The sequence below is a fragment of the Camelus ferus genome, chromosome 31 (genome assembly GCF_009834535.1).
Source record: "Camelus ferus isolate YT-003-E chromosome 31, BCGSAC_Cfer_1.0, whole genome shotgun sequence".
In the NCBI taxonomy this organism is placed as follows: Eukaryota; Metazoa; Chordata; class Mammalia; order Artiodactyla; family Camelidae; genus Camelus; species Camelus ferus.
Genome location: NC_045726.1, coordinates 18,542,700 through 18,564,755, shown reverse-complemented (window position 1 = coordinate 18,564,755; position 22,056 = coordinate 18,542,700). Strand labels below are relative to the sequence as shown.

The 22,056-nt window shown below is 55.8% G+C and overlaps 1 protein-coding gene across 1 annotated transcript; it reads left to right on the top strand.

Moving 5' to 3' along the window:
- Window positions 1-6,874: 6,874 nt before the first annotated feature.
- S1PR3 (sphingosine-1-phosphate receptor 3) lies at window positions 6,875-16,941 on the top strand. Its single transcript, XM_032471122.1, has 2 exons — window positions 6,875-7,160; window positions 15,540-16,941. Exon 2 carries the CDS (start codon window positions 15,667-15,669, stop codon window positions 16,795-16,797), a length of 1,131 nt encoding a protein of 376 aa, XP_032327013.1. The 5' UTR covers window positions 6,875-7,160; window positions 15,540-15,666; the 3' UTR covers window positions 16,798-16,941.
- The last annotated feature ends 5,115 nt before the right edge of the window (window positions 16,942-22,056 follow it).

The window sequence follows — 22,056 nt, the reverse complement described above, 5'->3', positions numbered from 1 at the left end:
AAATTATTTTTTCAAATGGTGGCAGAAACAAGACACCCCACGTTTCTCCCCACTCCAGCATCCCAGCCTGTGGGATCCTCATAGCCATCCTCATGGCAGAGGCTGGAGCAGAGGCTGTCCGTAAGGGGTCTGGGACGGCTCCATCCCATCTCCCCAAAACCACCCATGCACAGTCCACAACCAAGAGTTGGTGTGAGGACTGGCAAAAGTGAGGGTCATTGGGTGGCATCTGTCCTCCTCTTCCTGCCCCCACGCTCGAGGGAGGCAGACCCTGGGCCTCTCTGCAGGTGCCCAAGTATCGGCCATCCACGTATAAAGGTCAGCCTTGTGACTTCCAGGAGCATTGCCTCCCACAAAGTGCTAAAATAAATCAGCAGACTCCAAGTAGTCAGGGCATTCCCACTCTGCTACTTATGACTTTGGGCAAATGTATGAGCGGCTCTGTGCCTCAGTTTCCTCACCTGAAAAATGGGTTGATCTTGGCATTCATCTCATAGGGTTATTGTGAGGGTTAAGGAAGGAGTCGTTCTGTGTGAAGGTCTTTGAACAATGCCTGGCAGCAGTGGGCACCAAGTCATTGCTGCTATCTGCTCTTACTGCCCCATCAAAACTCCTTCAGCCCTTTCTGCCGGAGATCCAGTCTTTGCCAGTGGAGGAGTGAGGAAATTGGTAATTACTGTTGCCATCATTGCCACCCTCTCTCTCCACCCTTATCACCAAACAAACCCTCTGGCAGCCAAGGAAAAGCCAAATTATTCAAGTGTTGCAGACACTTGTTTAAAAAGCCAGAGGCGCGGGAGGAATACACAGAGCCAGTCCGAGCAGAGTGCAGACAGGTTTACGCGAGACCAGCTCATCTGCTGCGTGCCATGTGAGTGACGGGTAAACACAAGCGGGGCGTTTCTGTTGAATTACACCCCAGACTGTGTTTATCAACTGTCTTCCATGGATGGAAAGTGCTACTCCAGCAAGCCAGCCCCACCGCAAGGTCCCAGGCGCAGCACCCAGAAGGAAAGGCACTTCTGGGGACTAGTTTGACTCAGAGCACCAAGCTGCCGAAGACTGAGCTCCTGGGTCTGTGGGACTCAAATGCAGGCATTGCCCGCAAGCCCTCAGACAGCCCAACTTGTCGAAACAATGGAGCGAGTCAGGCTCGCCTCCACCCTGGTGGAGCATCTTCCAGCCCACCCATCACCCTTTCCCCTCTTGCTTTCACAGCATGCAGGCTTCTACTGACAACACGCCCCATGGGCAAACCCACAGACACACTAGACCCTCGCCGGCTCCCAGGCTGAGTTCACGTTTCCCTGCTCTCACTGGGCCTCCTGCCTGGCTGACCACAAATTCAGAGGCTCCACACCCTCCTCACGTTTGATCCTTTGCTAGAACAACTCACAGACCTCAGGGAAACACTGTACTTATGACACTGGTTCATTACAAAGGACACAGCTCAGGAGCAGCCAGATGGAAAAGGCACCTACCAGCAAGGTCTGCGGGAGTGCGGAGCTTCCGTGCCCCCTCTGGGCACGCCACTCCCCCAGCACAAGGATATGTTCTCTGACACAGACGCTCCCCAGCTCTGTGGGCCGGGGACGCTTTTCAGAGATTCCTTCTGTAGCGTTCTTTGATTAGATCATCGGCCACTGGTGATGAACTCCACCTCCAGTCTCTCTCCACTCCTCAGAGTGGAGACGAAGGCTTCCAACCTTGTAATCACAGGGCCGGTTCCTCTATCAACCAGCTCTCATGCTGAAGGTATCTAGGGCCGCACCCCCCAGCCATCTCGTTAGCATGCAAACGATAATAGAGTCAAGGATTTTAGGAGCTCTGTGCCAAGAGCCCAGAGCCAAATGTTTATGTTGTATGGAGTCCGTGGGCTTACCTCCCAGGGGTGGTGGGACAGTCATCTCCCTCACAGGGGTGCCGTCCCTCTGCAGTACACACACACACACACACACACACACACACACACACACACACACACACACACACACACACACACACACACACACTGTTGCCCTGCCTCAGGCAGGAAAGAATTCAAGAACGAGGCATAGTAAAGTGACAGTAATTTTCTGTAGAGAGATACACACTCCACAGGCAGAACACAGTCTGTCTCCCTCAGAAGGGGCGACGGCTCAGGAGACACACACTCCACGGGCAGAATGTGGGCCATCTCAGCAAGGCAAGAGAGAGAGAGGTCGAGCGGGGTGGGGTGTTTAGTTCGAAGTAAAAGCAGACACACACTCCACAGGCAGAGTGCAGGCCATCTCAGAAGGCGAAAGAGAGAGAGAGAGAGAGAGAGAGAGAGAGGGAGGGGGGGGGGAGAGAGAGAGAGAGAGAGGGAGGGAGGGAGAGAGAGAGAGAGAGAGAGAGAGAGGGAGAGAGAGAGAGAGAGAGAGAGACACCGTGAGGTGCAGGGCTGTGAGGTTTCCTGGGCTGGGTAATTTCATGTGCTAATGCGTAGGAGGAGCATTCCAACGACTGGGGAAGGGGCGGGGATTTCCAGGAAACACCCCGCCTCCCACATTTTGACCTTTTATGGTCAGCCTGGGAACTGTCATGGCGCCTGTGGGCGCCCCATGCGGCTCAGGGTCTCCCGGAAGTCGAATCTTCCGCTGTCTTGGTTCTAACCACTTTGTCCTGCCCTCAACTGTGGTGTCACTCCTTCAGTGGTTGTGTCTTGTCCCCGTTCCTCCTATCTCAACATGAATACACACATGCACACACGTATACACACAAACACATATGTGCATGCACATGCACACATATGCACTCATGCATGCATATACACGTGCGTACACACATACACACAGTTACACACTTACATGAACACACACACACACACCAGTGAGGTGTCTGAATGTTAGAGACATCCTTACAATACAGGAAATGTGTAAAGAACACTTGCCGGAATCTCTGTTGATTCTGGACCGACAGTGAGAGAGAAGCGAGGAGAGGCATGAGGCGAAAAGATGGGGACAGGCGGTGTAACAGCAGAAGTCACAGAGCCGTGAGCTCTGGCTCTGCAGGTGTCTCTGTCCGTGAAAGCATACTTACTGTTGAAGAGCTGTGACAGCGAATCAAAGGCTTCTCTTGGCTCCAGACGAGGTTATTAGGTACAGAAGGCTAAGCTCCATTTTGCAAATCCACCCCAAGGTTTTAGAGCAACTTCTTTCCAGCCCTACGTCAGTGACTTCCATTGTGGGACTCTGTTGGAGAACCACAAGACCTGGGCCCCCACCTTTGCCCGGGGCTCCCCCAGGCTCTTTTGTACCCAAAGCCCTTCCTTGGGGCCCACCTGGCCTGCCCCACCCCCTGCCCAGGGCTCCCACCACAGCCCTGTCCACGTGTGTGAACCCACACCATGTTGCCTCTGAAAACCAAACGAGGTGGCATGAACAACGTGGCTCAGGATAAAAGCCAAGACAGAGGTGCAAGAGGCAAGGACATTCATAAGCATAAGCGTCTGGCCTTCCCAGTTCCTGCAACATGTTCCTGCAAAGCCCCAGCAGTGCTGGGGAAGCCTCCCCTGTGGGTTAGAGTCTTAAAACTGGGTGTCTCTTAACTGTGAGGCTGCAGGCACTAATGTCTTGGGAAAGTGAAAAGTATTTCCTTTTTTAAAATACAAACAATTAGTAACATTATATCACATATACATCATAATACGCAATATATTTGTCCAAATGACATTCGATTTTGGGGCCATGTGGTTTTCAAAAATAAACAGATATAAATCATGCTACTTTTAATTTTACTCCCATAACCTAGATTTGACTTGATGGTCTGAGCACAGAGACGGAGAAGTTTTTTAAATTATTTAGTACCTGACGTTTTCTTTTTCTCTAGCTTTTTATTACGGAGGAGTTTCAGGCACACAGAGAAGGGAGACACCTTGTACAACTCCCTCCCACCCACTCCCGAGACCCAGTAACAGCTAACATGTGTCGTATCAGCGTTATGTGTACACACTGCTTTTGCTGAATCATTTAAAAAACAAGTTTCAAACATCAAGACATTGCAACCTTCAGCAGATCATCAGGCATCTCCTAAAACTAAGGTCATTCTTCTAGACGAGCAATCCGCTATTATCACACCTAATCACCTGAACAATAATTCTGCAACATCTTCAATACTCTGTCATGTGGAAATAGCCTCCAAACCCTTTCCCGCTGGTTAGCTGACCCAGGAGTCGATCAGGGTCCACGACTGTTGTTGCAAATGCTGCTTCTTTTCAGCTGTTTTTATACTAGACCTGTTCCCCCTCTCTCTCTGGCATTGAGTTTCTGAGGAGACCGGGCCAGCTGGTACAGAACGCCCCACTCTCCCGACTCATCTGATCGGACTCGTCTGATCGCTTCTCCCCGGTGTCATGTGCCTTGCTGTCTGAGCCCTTCCCCTAAGCCAGAAGGGAAGGCTGCAGGCTTGGCCTTTGATTCAAGTGAAGCATTTTGAGCGGGAACACAGCATCAGGGATGCTGTGTGCTGGATTCTGCATCCCATAATCATCAGGCCGATTCATCATGAGTGATGCTCAGTTCAGCAGACTCTCAGGGAGAGCTGGTTCTCTCCAGAGAAGCAGTAAGAGAATACAACCTCTAGGGGGGTGGGGGGGCACACAGGGCCCTCGGTCAGGGTCCAGTGTCTGGGCTCTAAGGCCCAGGGACGGGGCAGCAAGCAGGGGTGGGCCCTGGACCAGCAAGAGGACCCTGTGTGGAGAGAGCTGCTCAGGGTGGGGGATCTTTGGGGAAAAGGAGCCTTGTCAAAAGAGGAGCTTCCGGGATGCCTGTCTGTCACCCCCCCCCCCCCGGGACGCCTGCAGGATAGCGCCCCCCCCGTTCTTCAAGCTTCTGGAGTCCTGGTCCCAAAGCTAGTCTTCGAGGCATCACTAGGCTGCAGAGTTGCCCTGATACGTCCATGCTTCAGGCTTTCTCCAGTGAATGAAGACCCGGCCACCAATCAAAGCAAACTTCAGCCAGGAATCTAGTAGTACATTTTCCATAGCGCAAAGCACCTAACTGAACGGACCCACTGATGAACCAGCCAACCACTGCTGTCAAGTGTGAGCACGGTGGCCGGTACGTGGTCTCGTTTCCCTGGCTGTGGTGAGTGGCTGAAGGTGCACAGCCCCGCCTCTCCTCTTCCTGACTTGATGCTGTAAGAGTGGAAAAACGAAGGCACACTTGGTTCCCCTCGCAGTTTGGGACAGAAATGCTCTCTGAGCTTGCATAAGATGCTCTGAGCCATCTGGAAGGCTACCGTGCAGGAGGGGACTCAGGGCAGCACAGGCAGAGGAGGGTAAGTGGAGACGAGGACAGGGCAGCACCGGCCCCCCACTGAGCCCCAGGGGCCAGCCGGAGCTCTGCAGCCACCCCACCCTGCCCCCTTTCCTCCAGGGCTCAGGCTTCTCAACAGAAGATGATCCAGGAAGCCAGCAGAAGCGCTGGCAGCTTGCACTCGGTTGCCTAACATGCCAGGTGCCCGTCAGGGATTAGTCTCACCCCTAATCAGCACTTGCTTCCAGTTTTGGGGGAAGGAGGCTTGGGGCTTTTCCTCTGGAAGCAAGAGGGTAAATCACAGACAGGTAACAGAGGGACACTTCACCCAAGTTGCTCCGACTTGCTTCAGGGACTCCTTCCTCCCCAGTGTGCTCTGCCCAGGAATGCACAGCCTTGCTTTGGGTAACAGGCCTTCTGTTCTCTCCTTTCCTCCTCTCCCTTTCTTTCTTTCTCTCTCCCTCTAGAAGCTCCGAGGGCTGGTTGCTGGGTTAACTTACTGGGGCCTTCACCCTTCACGTTCTGTGCACAGTAGATCTGGCAGGCCCCTCCCTGGGGATTCTTCCTGGGGAAGTGCTTGGCATAAATTACTTCATTCATCCCCACAAAAGGGGGCAGTCTGTGAGGTCTGCCAGCTCAGGTCCTGGAGCTGTCAGGGTGGGGCAGGGAATTAGGAGCCTGTGTGCCCCCAGGGGCCAGCCTCCCCGCAACAGGCTCAGAGCAGGAGGGAGGTGGCAGGCGCGGGGTCCAAACCAAAACGTTGCCAGACGTTAGGCCTCCAGTCAGTGGTCTGTCTTTTCCAAGCAGAAATGATCACGATCGCGACAATGATGATGATGACGATAAAATCTGCCAAACCCTCGCCCTCAGTGCGTCCTGTCCAAGTCCAGCTCCGGACCAGGTCTGAGCCTGCCCCTCTGGGTCCTGAGCCCCGGGGTCGGCAGCCTGGAGCTCGTCGGAAGGGCCCAGGGTCCGGAGGCCGTCGGAGGCAGAGGCCGGGGTGAGCCAAGGCCAGTGGGACTGCGGAGGGGGGCGGGAGGCCGCCGGGGGGGGGGGGTGTCCAAGACCCGCCCGGAGCTCGACCGGGAGCGGGCACGGGAAGGGGGGAGACACGAGCGGGAGTCCAGGGGCGAAAGTCGGGGAGCTGGACGAAAGGGTTTAGGGGGGCGGGATGCGGGGAAGAGGGATGCGGGAGAGGAGGGACAGAGAGACGGGCGCGGCGCTGAGGGGAGGAGTGAGGGACAAGGGGGCGGAGGGCCGGGAGGTGCGGGAGTGGGGGGGGAGGTGGGGTTGTGAAGAGCGGGGAAGTGGGAACATGGCAGGGGCAAGATGGGCCGGGGGCACCGGGAGGTGGGGTCGTGGGGGGTGGGGAGATGGGGGCCGGGCCGGGGGCGGGAGGGGGTAAGGGCGAAGGCGGGGAGATGGGAGGCGGGGACATAAGGGCCGGGAACACGGGCGGGGGCGCCGCGAGGTGGGGTCATGAGGGGCTGGGAGAAGAGGGTGGGGGGGCGAAGGAGGTGAGATGGGGGTGGGGTACGGGGAGGTGGGACGTGAGCACCGGGAACACGGGCCGGGGGCGCCGCGAGGTGCGGTCGTGAGGGGCGGGGCGCGGGGGGAGGCGGAGCGGGAGCCCCGCCCCGGCGGGGCCGCTGGAAAAGTTTGCGCCCTGACCGGCGGGGGCAGAGGCTGAGCAAGCCGGTCTGGGAGACACGCGACAGAAGCCCGGCGCCAAGCGCGGTGGCAGGACGCGCGGAGGGAGGCTCCGGCTCGGGAGCATCCCGCTCGCCGAGCGCCGAGATCGCCCCGCGCCGCAGCGCAGCGCCCGTGCGAGCGGAGGCGGGGGCGCCAGGATGCCGGCGGCGCGAGCGCCCTTCGCGGACGGAGGTGAGCCGCCGGGGGGGGACGGGGGACGGGAGGGGGCGGGGGCGCCGGGTTGGGAGCGGGCAGCCGGGCCCACTTTCCTCAGCGTCCAGCCGAGGCTGGGCGCGACGGCGACCGGGGCGGTCGGCACCACCCTCCCCCCAGGCCGTCCACCCCGGGGACCGAGCCCGCGCGGGGTGTGGCGGTGGTTCCTTTTAACTGCGGTCGGCGCGTGTAGACCCGGCTGCGTCTTAATAGCCCGAACGGAGGAGGAGCGACTCTCCGCAGGGAAGTTCCGTCTGCCGCTCTCCTGGGACAACCGAAAAGTTAGACTCCGTCCAGGACGAGGACCGGGGGCCCTGGAGGTGCGTGCGCGTGGTGGTTCTCCTGGGGAATGATTCTGCTCAACCGCACTCGCCGCGGAGTTCCCGCTGCCTCTGCCTCGCCCCGCGGCAGTCAGGGCTCTCAGAGTCGGGGCTGGAGGGTGAGGTCCCCGCGGCGCAGTTACAGGCTCCCGGGGAGGTCGGCGCGGTGCTCACAGCTGCGCGCCGCCCGGGGCGCGGGCAGCCCAGCCCTTCTTTGACCTGACGCCGCTTTTAACCCGTCTCCAAGCGGCTCTCTCCCCGCTCCCTCTCACTTCGTCTCTGTCCATTGGCCACCCCGTGGTGCTTTTCTATTTAGATGTAAGAGAGGGACTTCTTGTCGGATTTCTAAAGGGAGCACGCTATATTTTGAAGGTGGAGAGAGGGTAGCAGCCTGCGCAGAGTCTGGGGCTTCTGGAAGGTTATCTCAGGAATGGGAGCGCCGCCCCCCATGTGCCCAGCCCCAGCCTCGGGCTCCGGGCGCCTCCGGAGTTAGGGGGCTTTTCCAAGTTTGGACGTTGGAAGTTGCAGACATTGTATCTGTCACACGTTCAGTTTGTCTTTTCAACATTCATTTTTTGTTTGATGAAAATGTTGCAGGCGCGGTTAAGAAAAGGAACAATTCCTAGAAAGTACAAAGGCAGGGTTATGTGCTGTAGGTGTGTGAGTAACAAGGATGGCGGTGCCTGTTGCCGGCGTAGGTGGTGTGTATGTGTGTACGTGTGTGTGTGTGTGTGTGGAGGGGGTGGTATTCCGATCTGTACAATTTCTCACTCAGTTGATGCGGCGCTCAACGCCAGCGTGAATACTTTTGTTGCCACAGGGAACCACATACTGGGTTTTCTCAGTCAGCAAGTGTTCAGTTTGGGCCTGCGAGCCACCAGAGACCCAAAAGGCAGAGTCAGCCCTTAGGGGCCTCCCCTAAAGAGAGAGACAAGCCGGTTCCTCAGCCAGGTTCCATCTTTGAAAATGTCGCTTCCCTCCTTACATCTGGGAGCCTCATCAAATGCAGGACTCCCCTCCCTCCCCGCCACATCCCGTGTCCCGTGCATATGTCCTAACGGCTTTATTTCGCAAAATGCAGGCACCGATTTTCCTTTCTCTGGAAATGATGCCACCTCTTTGATTCTGGGATATATCTTCCATCTCCTAAAAACACTTCAGTACATACAGTGCATGCATACATTTTTATTACAAAGAAATGAGAATTTGAAAATTTTGGGGTTGCCCAACTAGAGAACCCCCTTTTTCTCTGCCAGGACTTGGGGTTACGACTTGGATGCTGACATAGCTGGGACGTTGGCCAGTCAGCCAAGATTGCGGTGCCGTGAGCAACACAAGCCTTTCCATTTCCTCACATTTCCCTCCCTGATTTTTTTCTTACCAGTTTTGGAACCATTTCATATTATTCCTTTGCCTATACATTTTCTGTAAAGTTAATTAATCGCCTTAAGAGATATTCCATAGGCCTTTGGAGATAATGTGATCATCTCGTTTTAATTCATAATACTTTTAAGTAGTTGTTGCAGTTACTGGGCATAAAGTTGCCTTTTCTTTTGTTTCGTTTTCGTTCTATTTTTGAGGAATTACAGCTGCATCTGCAAGAGGCCAGGCAACAGGCCTGTCAGGTAAATCAGCAACAAGGTTGTTCAGAGGAGAGGGAGGCACCTATCGGGTGGCCCTAACGTCCGATCGGCACCGTGACTGGAGCGAGAGTCCGGAGTCAGTCGACCAGGCTCTTTGGCTTTGAAAACACTGCCCCATTTCCATGAGGTCAGAGTGCCCCATGTGTTTCAGGGAAGCCCCAGATTAGCGTCCCAGCATTCTGCCAGCTTAGTAGCTAGAAGCAATTCGGTTTCAAGCGTGCCGGCGACACTCTTGTCACTGTCTAGGTGAGGAACACCTGGAAAGGTGGCAGCCTCTGAAAGAGTTTATCCCTCAAGTGATACGCTGGAATCCGAGCACACAGGCCTCCGGCCTCGTCCAAGCTGTGCCGCTCAGGAGAGTGACCCCCTTCCCCCAGCCTCAGTCTCCTCCTCTGTCCGTTTAGATGCTGCGGTGGGGCCCAGACGTGGGACCCACAGGCGCCGTGTGTGGTGTGCGCGCTGGGTCACTGCTGTGGGAGAGGATGACAGGGACCCCGCAGTCAGGACGTCCTGGGCAGGGCACCCCCTGTTCGCATGTGCCTGCCAGAGCTCATTTCTACACATTTTCATGCCTCCCGGGGCAGTCTTGGTAGGAATTCAACCCTGTGCCCTTACTTAGAACAAGCAGAGAAGAGAATGGGTTTGAGAAGGCTGGTTGAAAAGCAGTGAAGGTAAAGGCCTCTTGCGTCAAAAGCAGTGGCCCTCCCTTAGCTAAACCCGGGTGCTCAGGAGAGCCTGCCCAGAGGCAGATGCTCTGGCTGGACCGGGTCCTGCGGCACAGCCTGCATACTTGGGGCTCCTTGGACTGCACCCAGATCTGTGTTAGCATCTGAGCCTTGTCTGCCGAGAGGATGACCCGTGGGTAAGCCACTGGGAAGCAGGAAGCCCAGCCAGGGGTCACGCTCTTCCGTGCTCCGAAGAAGCAAGTGGGTGATGTGGAATCCCTTACATGTGGCTCATCTGTTATCCCACAGGGAGCTCCTGCTAATGGGCCCAGAGCAAAGCACAAGCGGGCAAGGCTGAGTGTGTGAAGTCTCTTGCCGTGAACTGTCTCTGGAAGCAGAGTGAGGTCACCTAAGAAACCCGGAGCGAGGGGAAATGCTCATTAGCGAAGGAATTTTGCTGGGGCTAGGAAACGGCCAACTCATTATTTCCCTTCTAAATTCTTCTAAAGGGGGAAAAAATAATCCTGCTTTCCAAGAAATTTTGCTTGTTGGCAAATTGCTTGGTGTGTTAATTCAGTTTGGGGGGTGAAGTGGAAGGACGTGCCTTTAAAAATACATCTCCTGCATCCGACCTGGAGAAATTTCTCTCTCTTACTGTGCTGCTTTTGGTTTTTTGTTTGTTTTTTGGGTTTTGTTTTTTGTTTTTTTTTTTTTTTTGCCATTAGAGAGAGAGAGGGAGAGGCAGACCACAGACTGTGGACATATTTTCCTTTGTTTTTCCCTTTCCTTCTTTTTATAGTTTTATTTTTCAAGTGGACGTGTATAGAGAGAGTGACTGTCTAGCAGAGAAAATACATCTGGAATCCATCAGCTCAAGCTGGGTTCCCCCCTTCCCCCCAGATGCCCCTCCTTGGAATGGAGGGGAGGGAGTGGGGGGGCACACCTCTGAACCGCCTTCTAGAAGGTGTTGTATCCTTTCTCTGCAAAAAGGAAAGTCTTGGTGTCGAAAGCTCTTGGGTGGTGGGTCTGTGCTGAATAGGTCAGAGGGGAGCCCAGGTGTGGGCAGAGTGCTTGCGGCAGCTTCACCGTGAGACGCAGATGGTCAGGTCCTCACTTGGAGTGGGGGAGGGAGTGGGTCTGTCGGAATCTGGGTTTGTTGGAAGACCACTGCCCCATGAGCAGAAGCATCTCTCTCCTTCGTCTTCTAAACAAGCCCTGCTTTCTGAATATGTGCAGGACGAGCCAGCACCCGGCCAGACTTCTCAGCATCAAACTGTTTTTAAGCATTCAGGTGGGAGTTTAGCAGTGATACTCCTACAGCAGGAAGGCAGTACTGGTCGCTGCCAGCCCTGGACACTTAACTTCTAAAATGAAACAAATCGGGGGCATTTGTGATGTGGAACTCCTGCCCTCGCTGGGGCCGTCTCTAGCTCCCCACAGACACAAGTCCACAGGCCCGCCGGCTGAGCCCTGTAAGCCTCTGCAGGGACTCTCCCAGCAAAACCCAGCCTGGACATCAGCCGGCGCTGGGAAACCCACGGGGCCCCTTGGAAACGCGGGCACTTGCACGCCCTGCATGTCCTCAGCCCGTCCTAGGAACCCAACTTAGAGCAGCATGTGGAAGTGACCCCACATCCACCAACCAGAGTGAACGGAAGCGCTGCGTCCACCCACGCGGGGGAGCACTGGCAGGTAGCCGCCCCCATCTCTGCGCACGACCCGCAGGACATCACGCTCAGAGGAAGCTGCCCCGCAGCTGTCTGCCGTATGGCTCCGTTTATGCGACGGTCTGACACAGGTTAAACTACTCTGGGGATGGGAAGCCCGGAGAGTGGTGGTGACTAGAGGGGCCACGACGGGTAGGACAGGCTGGCCTCCGGGAGCACCGGTGCCCGGCACTCCTGCAGTGACCGGCAGCACCAGGGCGGGTAAGCCACGAGGGCTGCTGCGCCACCTTGCCCCGAGCAGGGCTGGCTGACTCCCGGGGATTCAGGGGCCGGGCGTGGGCAGAGCGTTCTCCTGGCAAACTCGGAGCCTGTGCTGCACCCTTGGGGTGGAGGCTGAACTCTCCCGGGAGACGGTTCTGACCACGCGTAGCCGTATTCCAAGGCTTCCGAATCAGTCTGGCCTTTAGCCCAGCACTTAACTCTCAGACAGGGTCTACTTTTTAATGCTGATGATCCAAAGGAAATAAGCTTTTGGATTCCAAAGGGAGATGGGTGTCTTCTTGTGACGCAAAAGGCGGAGACTCGCATTTAACAAAAGAGGCTCTGAAAAAGTATGCTCCTGGAGAGCTCAGTATGTAATTAGGGGAAGTTACAAATCAAGCATTAATGGGAAAATAACAGCCACCCTCAGGATTCAGGGGTTTGATGGGTTTCCGGCACATCTTAGGATACTTTTATTCGGGTCATTTTCTTGCTGGTTGTTAGTTTTTACTGTTTCCCTTTTTTTCTCTGCTCAGTTCTATCAAAACTCTGCATATTCAGGGGAAAAAGGAATTGATGTGAGTCTGCAGAGTCTGTGGTCCGTTCCCTTGGTTCTTTATTCCCCAGAGAAGCCCAGATCCAGCAGTTTTATTAAAGGGACTGGCTTCTCCCTGCCGTCCGAACCACAAGGCACAGTCAGCGGGTGGAGACCGTCCATAGGGAGCCGGGGGTATTTAATTAGGGTGGGGTCACCATGGGGGAAACTGAGGCACGGGAGGCAAACTTCAGACGTACCCTGGTTTCAGAAACCTTTCCGTGCAGGTGCCTGGAGTGGGATTTCCGGCGTCGCTCTGCCCCAGGGTCCGTGGGAACTCAGGGACCATTTACCATCCTGTCCTTTTTGGTAGCAGTTGTTTTGGTTTTTGGTTTTTTGTGGGTTTTGTTTTTGTTTTTGTTTTATCATTCAGACTATCCTGGTGCTGTCAGTTACTGTCAAAACTTCTCATGTTACATTTGCCGTTACTGGGGTCCTGGGGTGGAAACCCCGATGGGAAAGTGCATGTCTCAGAGGCATTTTTGAGGCAGACCAGACACGGTGGTGCCGTGGACAGAGGGGCGGCCCCTTGGAGGGGTGACAGCAGGCGGCCTGGCGTGGGGGGCCAGCCGTGTGACCCCACTGCTGTCAGGGAAACAGCCCCTCTCAGGATGCTGCGCTTTGCGACTCTCGGTGGAGCATGTGCCTTCCTCCTCCTGCCCTTTCCATGAACGGGACACACGTGACCCGGGTGGTGCGTCCGTGTGGGGACCCCGAGGCCTCTCAGGGGTTGTGCTCTGGGGCGGGAAGTGGTGGGAAGAGAACCGGGCGGCTGAGTTCTCCTGGGCCTGGTTTCCCACGACAGCCAGGGAGGACCGGCAAAGTGGGAGCGCGGGTTCTCCGTCCACTGCCCGCAGATGAGCGTCCTTAGATGAGCAGTAACAAAGGGCCCCCATCCGTGTACAAGGCGCTGGGAGAGGAGAGATGCCACGATGGACCTCACGGGGTGTCGGCGCGAGGGCTAAACACAGGGCTTCAGGGAACGTGTTTCCACCCTTAAAAAGACGGCTCGCAATTTGGTTTTTTTTTTATTGAAGTACAGTCAGTTGCAATGTGTCAATTTCCGGTGTACAGCACAGTGTCCCAGTCGTGCACACACGTACATGTGTTCATCCTCATATTCGTTTTCATTAAAGGCTACAAGATACTAAATATAGTTCCCTGTGCTATGTAGAAGAAGTCTGTTTTTTATCTAGTTTTATAGATAGTGGTTATTGCAATTTGTTTGAAAAAGCAGTGTGCAGCCTTGGAGAAAAGTCACCAGGGGCGGGCTGATTGCAGACAGTGTTACAGAGCAGGTAGAATTTGATGTGTGGCTTGAAGCACGAGCAAGATTTAAATAAAAATGGGGGAGGGGCCAGGGCAGGAGGGGGCCGGTGGGAAGGCTGCCCAGCAACCTGACCCCTGCCTCTGCCTCCGCCTCCGGGAGACCTGCAGACCCTCATCCTTGCCGCTCCAGACCAAGCAGGGGGACACCAGGGCTGAGCGGGGGAGCCTTAACTGCCCGGCCCGAGGCAGCAGGGCTCCCCCGGGTCAGGGGAGGCAGCCCCAGGGCCCTGGGGCTCATCAGCCATCAGGGAGACCTTGGCAGGTGCCTCTCGAGCCCTTCGCTGTTAGCGCAGACGAAGGACCTGCCCACTTTTCCCTTTGGAAGTTAGAAGCGGTTTCTGCCAACACCTGGTGGTGAAGGGTCCTGGAGGCCGAGCACAGGCGTTGGCTCAGACACCGGGGGCCCACGTGGCTTCCAGAGCAGGCTGCACATCGAAACACCAGGACACGGGAAGGGATCTCTGCAAAGAAGCAGTGGAGCCACCTCTGCCCGATGTGGGAAAACCAGAGGCCCTCAAACTAAGGGAGGGGAGGTTTGAGAACGCCCTCGCGGCCCTGGGACAGTTACCTGGGGGGTCCGGAGGGCGGGAAGCCCTGCTTGGATCTCCTCTGCTTCTCTACTGCAGAGCCGCCCTCACGTTGACCTTCCAGCGGCTGAGGCCCTCCCTGGGAATGAGCTCAGTGGGGGCGCCAGACCTTCAGATGCCATCACACCCCAAAACGCAGAGCCCCACCTCGTTGGAGAGTGGTCTGTGCACCTCTGAACCAAACTGAAATGTCATAAAACTTCACTGAATCCTCACGGGAAGCTGTTGTCAATTAGCCTCGTTTGATCTTAATTATATACTTAAATATTCAAATACTTTTAGTTTAGACTCAGTTTAGTGAAAGCCACTCCTACCTTGGTAGTGGGACCTGCGTCACCGTGGACATCACAGGAGGCCGATGGGTCACGCCACAGGTGGGGGGGCACCCCCAGGTCGGGTGGGGAGGGGCCGTGGGGGGCCTGGCGGTGGGGCTCTCCACGCGACTCGCTCTGTGCTCCCAGGTTGGCATCTCTCAGCTCATACACACCAGTTTACTTTGGGCGGTTTAGACAGTTACGTGTAAACTCTGAATTTGAAGCCAGACTCAGAAGTCCACGTGCTTGTCCTTGCTCGTCGTCCTTCGGTCTTAGTAGAAGTTGATTCGGCTTTCACAGGTTTGCCTGCTGTCCTCCGCTGTCTCTATGCTCAGGCGCTCCCTGGGGGAGTGGCCGCGTGGGCCATGCACGGCCTGTCCTGTTCTTCCTTTGGTGGCTGCGTGCGGGGTCCCCGAGCTCCCCACCTATGGGCCGTCTAGACTGGGTTTCTGGCCCTGGCCCTGGCGCCAGGGGATCCCCTCCAGGAAGTGCGAGTACTTCCCACACATCACTCCAGAGCTCACCGAGGAGGGTTCAGAAGTCGGGTGGGCGTTACTCAGTTTCCATCCCATTTTCTGGACCTGACGCAGTCCTCCGTGTCTCTCGGCAGCTGGGCATAAGGGTTTGCCAGCCCCTGTGCGATGGGCGAGGATGAACTGGTGAGCGTCCCGAAGTGTCTTGAGACTTCCAGGTGGAAGTGTTTGGATCTGTGTGTGACCGTGACCCTTGAATGACTGCGGGGCCCGGGCACTGAATTTCCCTCCCCAGTTAGCTGCAGGCAGAACCGCTCCCTAGGGTCCCCAGAAGCATTTAGGATTTAGGAGCGTGGCTTGTGTTGAGAGGTCCGTTCTGGGCCCTCCTGCACCAGCCGTCCACGTGTTCCGGCATTTGTGGCTCCTTTCTCCAACCTGTTGTCGCTGTGGCTCTTGGGTGCTGTTCCTTCACCAGTGGACACCTCTCCTCTTGTCTTTCTGCAGGCGTTCATTCGGCGCACCCTGCCTGGGCTCCGGCCTGGCTCGCGGCTGAAGCCTGAGAAATGGACGTGCCCACAGCGCCCTCTAGTGGATTCCGGCGCTAACCGGCTGCACGCTTCCAGCGGTGACGATGGTGCTCGTGCTGCGCCCCAGGCCCTACTCGTCCAACGAGACCCTGTACGAACATTACAACTACGTGGGCAAGCTGGAGGGCAGGCTGAGGGATGCCCCCGAGGGCAGCATGCTCACCACCGTGCTGTTCTTGGTCATCTGCAGTTTCATTGTCCTGGAGAACCTGATGGTTTTGATCGCCATCTGGAAAAACAATAAATTTCACAACCGCATGTACTTTTTCATCGGCAACCTGGCCCTCTGCGACCTGCTGGCCGGCATAGCGTACAAGGTCAACATTCTGATGTCGGGCAAGAAGACGCTGAGCCTGTCTCTGACGGTCTGGTTCCTGCGGGAGGGCAGCATGTTCGTGGCCCTGGGGGCATCCACCTGCAGCCTGCTGGCCATCGCTATCGAGCGGCACCTGACCATGGTCAAAATGAGGCCTTACGACGCCAACAAGAGGCACCGCGTCTTCCTCCTGATCGGGATGTGCTGGCTCATCGCGTTCTCACTGGGCGCCCTGCCCATCCTGGGCTGGAACTGCCTGCAGAACCTCCCCGACTGCTCCACCATCCTGCCCCTCTACTCCAAGAGGTACATCGCCTTCTGCATCAGCATCTTCACGGCCGTCCTGCTGACCATTGTCATCCTGTACGCGCGCATCTACTTCCTGGTGAAGTCCAGCAGCCGCCGAGTGGCCAGCCCCCACAACTCGGAGCGGTCCATGGCCCTGCTGCGGACCGTGGTGATCGTGGTGAGCGTGTTCATCGCCTGCTGGTCTCCACTCTTCATCCTCTTCCTGGTGGACGTGGCCTGCAAGGTGAAGGAGTGTGCCATCCTGTTCGAGGCCCAGTGGTTCATCGTGCTGGCGGTGCTCAACTCCGCCATGAACCCGGTCATCTACACGCTGGCCAGCAGGGAGATGCGGCGGGCCTTCTTCTGGCTGGTCTGCGCCTGCCTGGTGCGGGGCCGGGGTGCCCGCTCCTCGCCCACCCAGCCGGCTCTCGATCCAAGCAGGAGCAAGTCCAGCGGCAGCAACCACAGCAGCCCCTCCGCAAAGAGCAAGGAAGACCTTCCCCAGGGGGCCGCCGCGCCCTGCATCACCGACAGGAACAAAACCCTGCAGAACGGGATCTTCTGTAAATGAAGGCACTGGCCTTGAGGAACGGGGGCTCCTCGTGTGTCCACAGGAGAAGCGGCAGCCGGTCCTGCAGCCACGTCCTTACGGATCGCATGCCTCACCCACGGGGCCCCTTCCAGAGCTGTGGCTCAGGAAATCTGCTGACAGCCTGCCTGGTCTGGACGTCTCTTGGGGGGGGGGCAAGGGATCAGAACCCACTTCAGTGTAGACAGCGCACCTTGCCCGTTTAGGCTAGAGAGTCTTCCAGACATACGAAGCTGCTGTCATTGGCCGCTTTGCCCTGAGTCCCACTGGCCGCTGGCCGCAGGGCCTGGGGAGGGGAGGTCGTGGACCACACAGTGGACAGTACGTTTCCCAGATCATCAGGATGGTGTCTGGTGACTTTACACTACATTGACTGCGCACAGAATGGACGCTGTGTGTTTGCCATTTCTGTGTTCCGTAGCACTTGTGTTTCAAATGTCTGCCGTCGGTACACACGTGAGCTGCAGTGCGTGTGGTATTGATGTCACAGGGGGAACAGGTCCGCTTTGACTGAGCCCCCAGGTATAAGCAGGTGCAAGGACGCAGCTGGGAAGCAGGTGGACACGCCGGCCCCAGTCTCTTCAGACAGACGTGCAGTCTCACGCTGAGCAGGGTTTGAAAAGCCCAAGTCCCCGAACAGGGCTTCTCGTCCCAGGCTTGTCTCAGATGTGTGAGGCTGACCCCACGCTGTCCTGAGGCCTGACCCCGATGGTGTCTGGAGGACCCTGGGGAGAACAAGCCAGTCCTGTGGGCGTGCGCCCTCCAAGGGGAGCCCTGCTCGTCCTCTGTCACGGGTCCCTGCAGAGTCGGAAGCCAGTCCAAGCGCCAAGTTAGCCAGATGATGTGGTGGTCTTGGAAAAGCCAGCCAAGGTATCCCAGGGGCCTGTGCCCCAGACCAGCCAAGAAGAGAACCCACGAGGGGGAGGCGGAGGACAGAGCCCGGCCCGGCCAGCTTTCCGACTCGCACGGAGCAAGGGTCTGCTCACCGTAATGGGAAGATTCTGTTGAATTAAAAGAGATTTCAAGACGACACTAATTCTATGGTGAGTCGAACCTGTATCAGGGAAGCATGAGGTCAGGAGCCCCCTGTGGTCACAGCCGAGCAGCCGGGGCCGTCGGCAGTGTCACGACTCCCCAGAGCTGGCCCCGACCGTGACTCTTAGAGCCGTTTAGTTGTGCCCTGGCGGTCTGCACGCTCTTCAGAGCAGGGTGGTGATACTGTAACTTCCTTTTCTGCACAGGTGTGCCCTGCATCACTCTGTTTACCTTATGAAGGGGTCCCTTAGCAGGTGTCTTTGTACAGCCATCCCCAAGGGCGCAGCACAAATGGATGAAAAATAATACACAGATCTGCAGAGCTGTCGTGAGCATGTCGTTCACATGCTGAGTTCTTTGTAAAGACAACAAACAATAAAAAAGAAAAATTTTCCAGAGGAGTCTTACCTGGGTAAACCTCGCATCAGAACCCCCTGCCGTTTTTAGGTTCAGCGAGGATTTTGCCTGAGCAGAGACTACGGGGGCAGTCTCAATACACGAACGGCTTTTCAGCGAGAAGGTGACTTGTCTCTGTGATCTGATGCAAGCTCCTCTTTATTAAGGAACATCCCCGTGGGTCCTGAGTGACCATGTACCAGCCGACATCTTTGTTAATTTTTGTTACCAGTAGGAGAAATCCTGTTTGCAAGGGGACGTTCATCGGTGGCATTTTTTGAGGACTTCTTTACATCACTGAAAAGGAACTTACTCTTTTGTCCGACAGCATGAGAAACCCCAGGACACGTCCAGAAAAGTTAAGCGTTGAGATACGGGGGTAAGAAAGAGAAGAACGTCTCAGAGAGCCGAAGTACTGGGCGCTGCGTTTTGACTAAGGTGGTGGAGTGACTTAGGAGCTGTTTAAGTCGGTTCCGAGGCGCTTGGCGGGCCCCAGGTCTCTGGCACTAATGTCGATAAGCCCGGGCACCACGGCCCCAACTTGTTTTGAGACAGCGCAAAACTTTCAGTCAACCTGAAAGAAAAATACTCGCCGAAAAGTGACTGCGTTTATTTGATACATGTGAGAAGATAATCAAGTTTAGTACCACTGTGTACGTTCCCAGCTCGCTGGCCGGAGAGCACTTAGAAGTTGAGGGTCAAAGCCGCAGAGAACTTGGGCGTTAGGCCTCGTTCAGTCAGTAACCTTTACCGTGTCCCGTGTGTGTTTGTTAAGGAAATAAAGCCAAAAGCCTTTGTACAGGCTCATTGCGGGCAGTCCCTGTAGGGGGCTGTGTACCCCGGGGCCGCCCTTGGTGATGTGCGAAGTGGCAGCGTGACTTCTCACCTGGGGCCCGTGTTCCTCCAGGAATTAAACCACTTTTAGAAGTCGGGTAACATTCTCTCCACACTGCCCGCTGGCAGCGCTGGTGTTTGGGGCACTTCGGTGTACTGGGTGCCGTGCCACCCGTCTGGGCAGGTCAGTGGAGAAGGAGGTCAAGAGCCTGACCCTTTCAACAGGAGAAGGTGCTAAGCCAAAGGTCAGACAAAAGAGATGGGCGGCTGGCCCTGCGCCGCCTGCTGGAACTGAAGCAACGGGAGAGGCCAGGTCAGAGCTGACCCTCCTCCAGCTTTCTCCTTTACAGATGGCGAGTGTTCGCCTCTCCACCGTACGTTCTGCCGAGAAAGAGGCCGGGGTTTGGCGTAACTAGCTGGTGGGGACATTCACGAACTCTGCCCAGCACAACCAGGGGCCGCAGCCTCCTGCCTCCTTTGATCCTGCCCAAGTCAGAGTGGGCAGAGGTAGCAAAAACCCCGTCAGAAACGGCCTTGCCAAGCGGCCGTGTTCATTCCACACTTGCGGTGGCCCCGGCGGGGCTCTGCAGGGATTGTCTTCTAAGACGCCTCCTGGGGATAATTGAGGAAGTCTGCTTTCTAGGGAGGGTTTGGAACGCCCCTCCGCTCCTGTGCGAGGCAGTACAAGAGCCACCACCCACACGAGAGCTTTTCCACGGTGCTCCTTATTGCCCACGGACGCACACTGACAGTCACGCGCCATCGGACCACTCAGAGGACGGCTGTTTCTCTCCACCCTCGACCCGTGGTTCCCCTGCACCGGTAAAGAGCCTTCCCCAGACACGGAGCAAGGTGTACTTGATAGAAAACTGCTAATTCAGTCACCGAGCCCATGCTTTTAAATTGTGTCTACGAGTGCAAAACCTCAGCACCCAAAGGGTTTTAGTCGAATATCAGAGGGTTTGCTACATAATCAGAAATGCACACACCACTGTTCTGAAGATGAAGGCACGTTTTCTGATGAGCAGTGGTAACCGGGAGGAGCGCAGCATTGCCTAGGAGGGCGTGACCGCCCTGCTCCTGGGCCCAGTGATGACCACAGCGATGCCACGTGGCCTCTGCACCCGGCTGCCCCAGGCAGGGCCGCGTGTGCCCGGCGTGGCACCGGGGCTCGCAGCTGGACGCCGCGCCATTTACCTAGCCAGTTCCCTTCACCCACTGTGTCGTCAGACCTCCCAGATGTTGGCCAAATAACGGAGGCTTTATTATTTTTTGTAGAACAGAGATGAGAAAACTCGAAACTGGGTTTTGTACCTCCACTCCTCAGCGATGTCCCCATGCCCATAATGTCCCAATACCAACGTAGAATGTGGTAAATCGCCAGTAAACCCAGACAGAGACCTTTGCAGTAATTCTTTTCTGTTTCACACAAGTTAATGGAAAATAAAACACAAATTTTTCAAATATTTATCAGTGTGTATAATTTGCCATCCAAATGCTTTTTTTAAAGTAATAAATGCCTCATCATTGCACGTTAAATTTACACAGCGTTCTCTCCTAATCATGGACTTAAACATCAGATTTTAATGCTTATTTAATTCTGGATACAAAGAAACATTCATGTACTTGATTTTACAATATTTATTCTGGAACAAGTGATGCTCAAAAGTCAGATGAACAAAGAACATTTCCACTTGCAACCAACACACGGTTGTTACTTTAAAAAGTTAACCCAGTGTTCAAAGATGGATTTGTTCATTGATTTCTGCCTTAACTGTCGCTTGAGTCAGTGGTTAGAAACTTCGGTTGCGGTAACAATGTCCCAGACGAGTGTGAGTTAATTCCCTCAAACACCCGGGGCCGCAGCGCGTGTCACCGTGTACGTGCTTTTCCACCCAGAGCATTTCAAACCACAAAGTAGAAACTGACTTGAATGAGACTTGGTTTCTGGCGCTTTCTGCACTGAGAACGGCCCTTGCAGCCCTGGGGAGGGAGCCCTGTGTGTCTGGGCCCACGAGAGCCGTTGTCCTGGCACCCGTGAACGCGGGAGGGCCTCTGACCCCAGGCCAGCGGAGCCCTTGCACGCTCCCCGGGAACCACACAGCGCCCGCCTCATGTGAACGCACATGGAATGAGGCCAAGAGAAGGCGGGTTAGAAAAGCGCCCAGCAGTGCCGCGTCCGGGGCTGCAGCGGGAAGACAAGGCGTGGTCCCCAGGCGTGCCTGGCGGGCGGCCTCCCGCGACACCTGCCCCGGCCTGTCTTTGCACACTGCTCGGGTGAACACGGGACGTAGGTCTCAACTTGCTTGCCCTGCCGTCCCGTCCTCTCCTTTCCTGTCTTCCACTACTGTCTTCTCTTCCCTTATGTCCCTTTGTCACTTCCCACAGTGGCCCCCGGTGACCCCCTTATCCTGTTCCTGCCGCATCCAGGGCCCTCCTCCCTGTGCCTGTGGACGCCAGGATGTATCAGTCCCCAAACTCACCATTTGTACAACTTCCTGGTTGTCATTGTTAAAGTACCAAAACCCAGGGAGGAATCCGGAGCTGCAAGTCGCCCAGCCAGCCTGCACGGGCACACACACACACACAGAAACGCACAGCCGTTGTGATCAGTGTGGGCGTCGGCGTGCGTGTGTGCATACACACGTACGGAGAAGCACATTCGTCATGATCAGCAGGGGTGTGTGTGTGTGTGTGAGTGTGTGTAACATACATACACGTATGCAATTGATACTCACAAGGCCTGGTATAAAGTTGCAATTTTTCTGGCTGCTAGAAAACGTGCCAGTTTTAAAACTGCATTTGTTGCTTGCAAACTTATAAATGTGTATAAACCCCTTATAAATAAACCGTGGCCGGCAGATGGCACTTTTATCTGCCAGCAATGAGTGCGTGGAGTTATAAATGCTTAGTAATCCTCCACTTTTAAGCTCGCAGCATGGACCCTGGCATCTGTGACATGAAAACGTAACTATA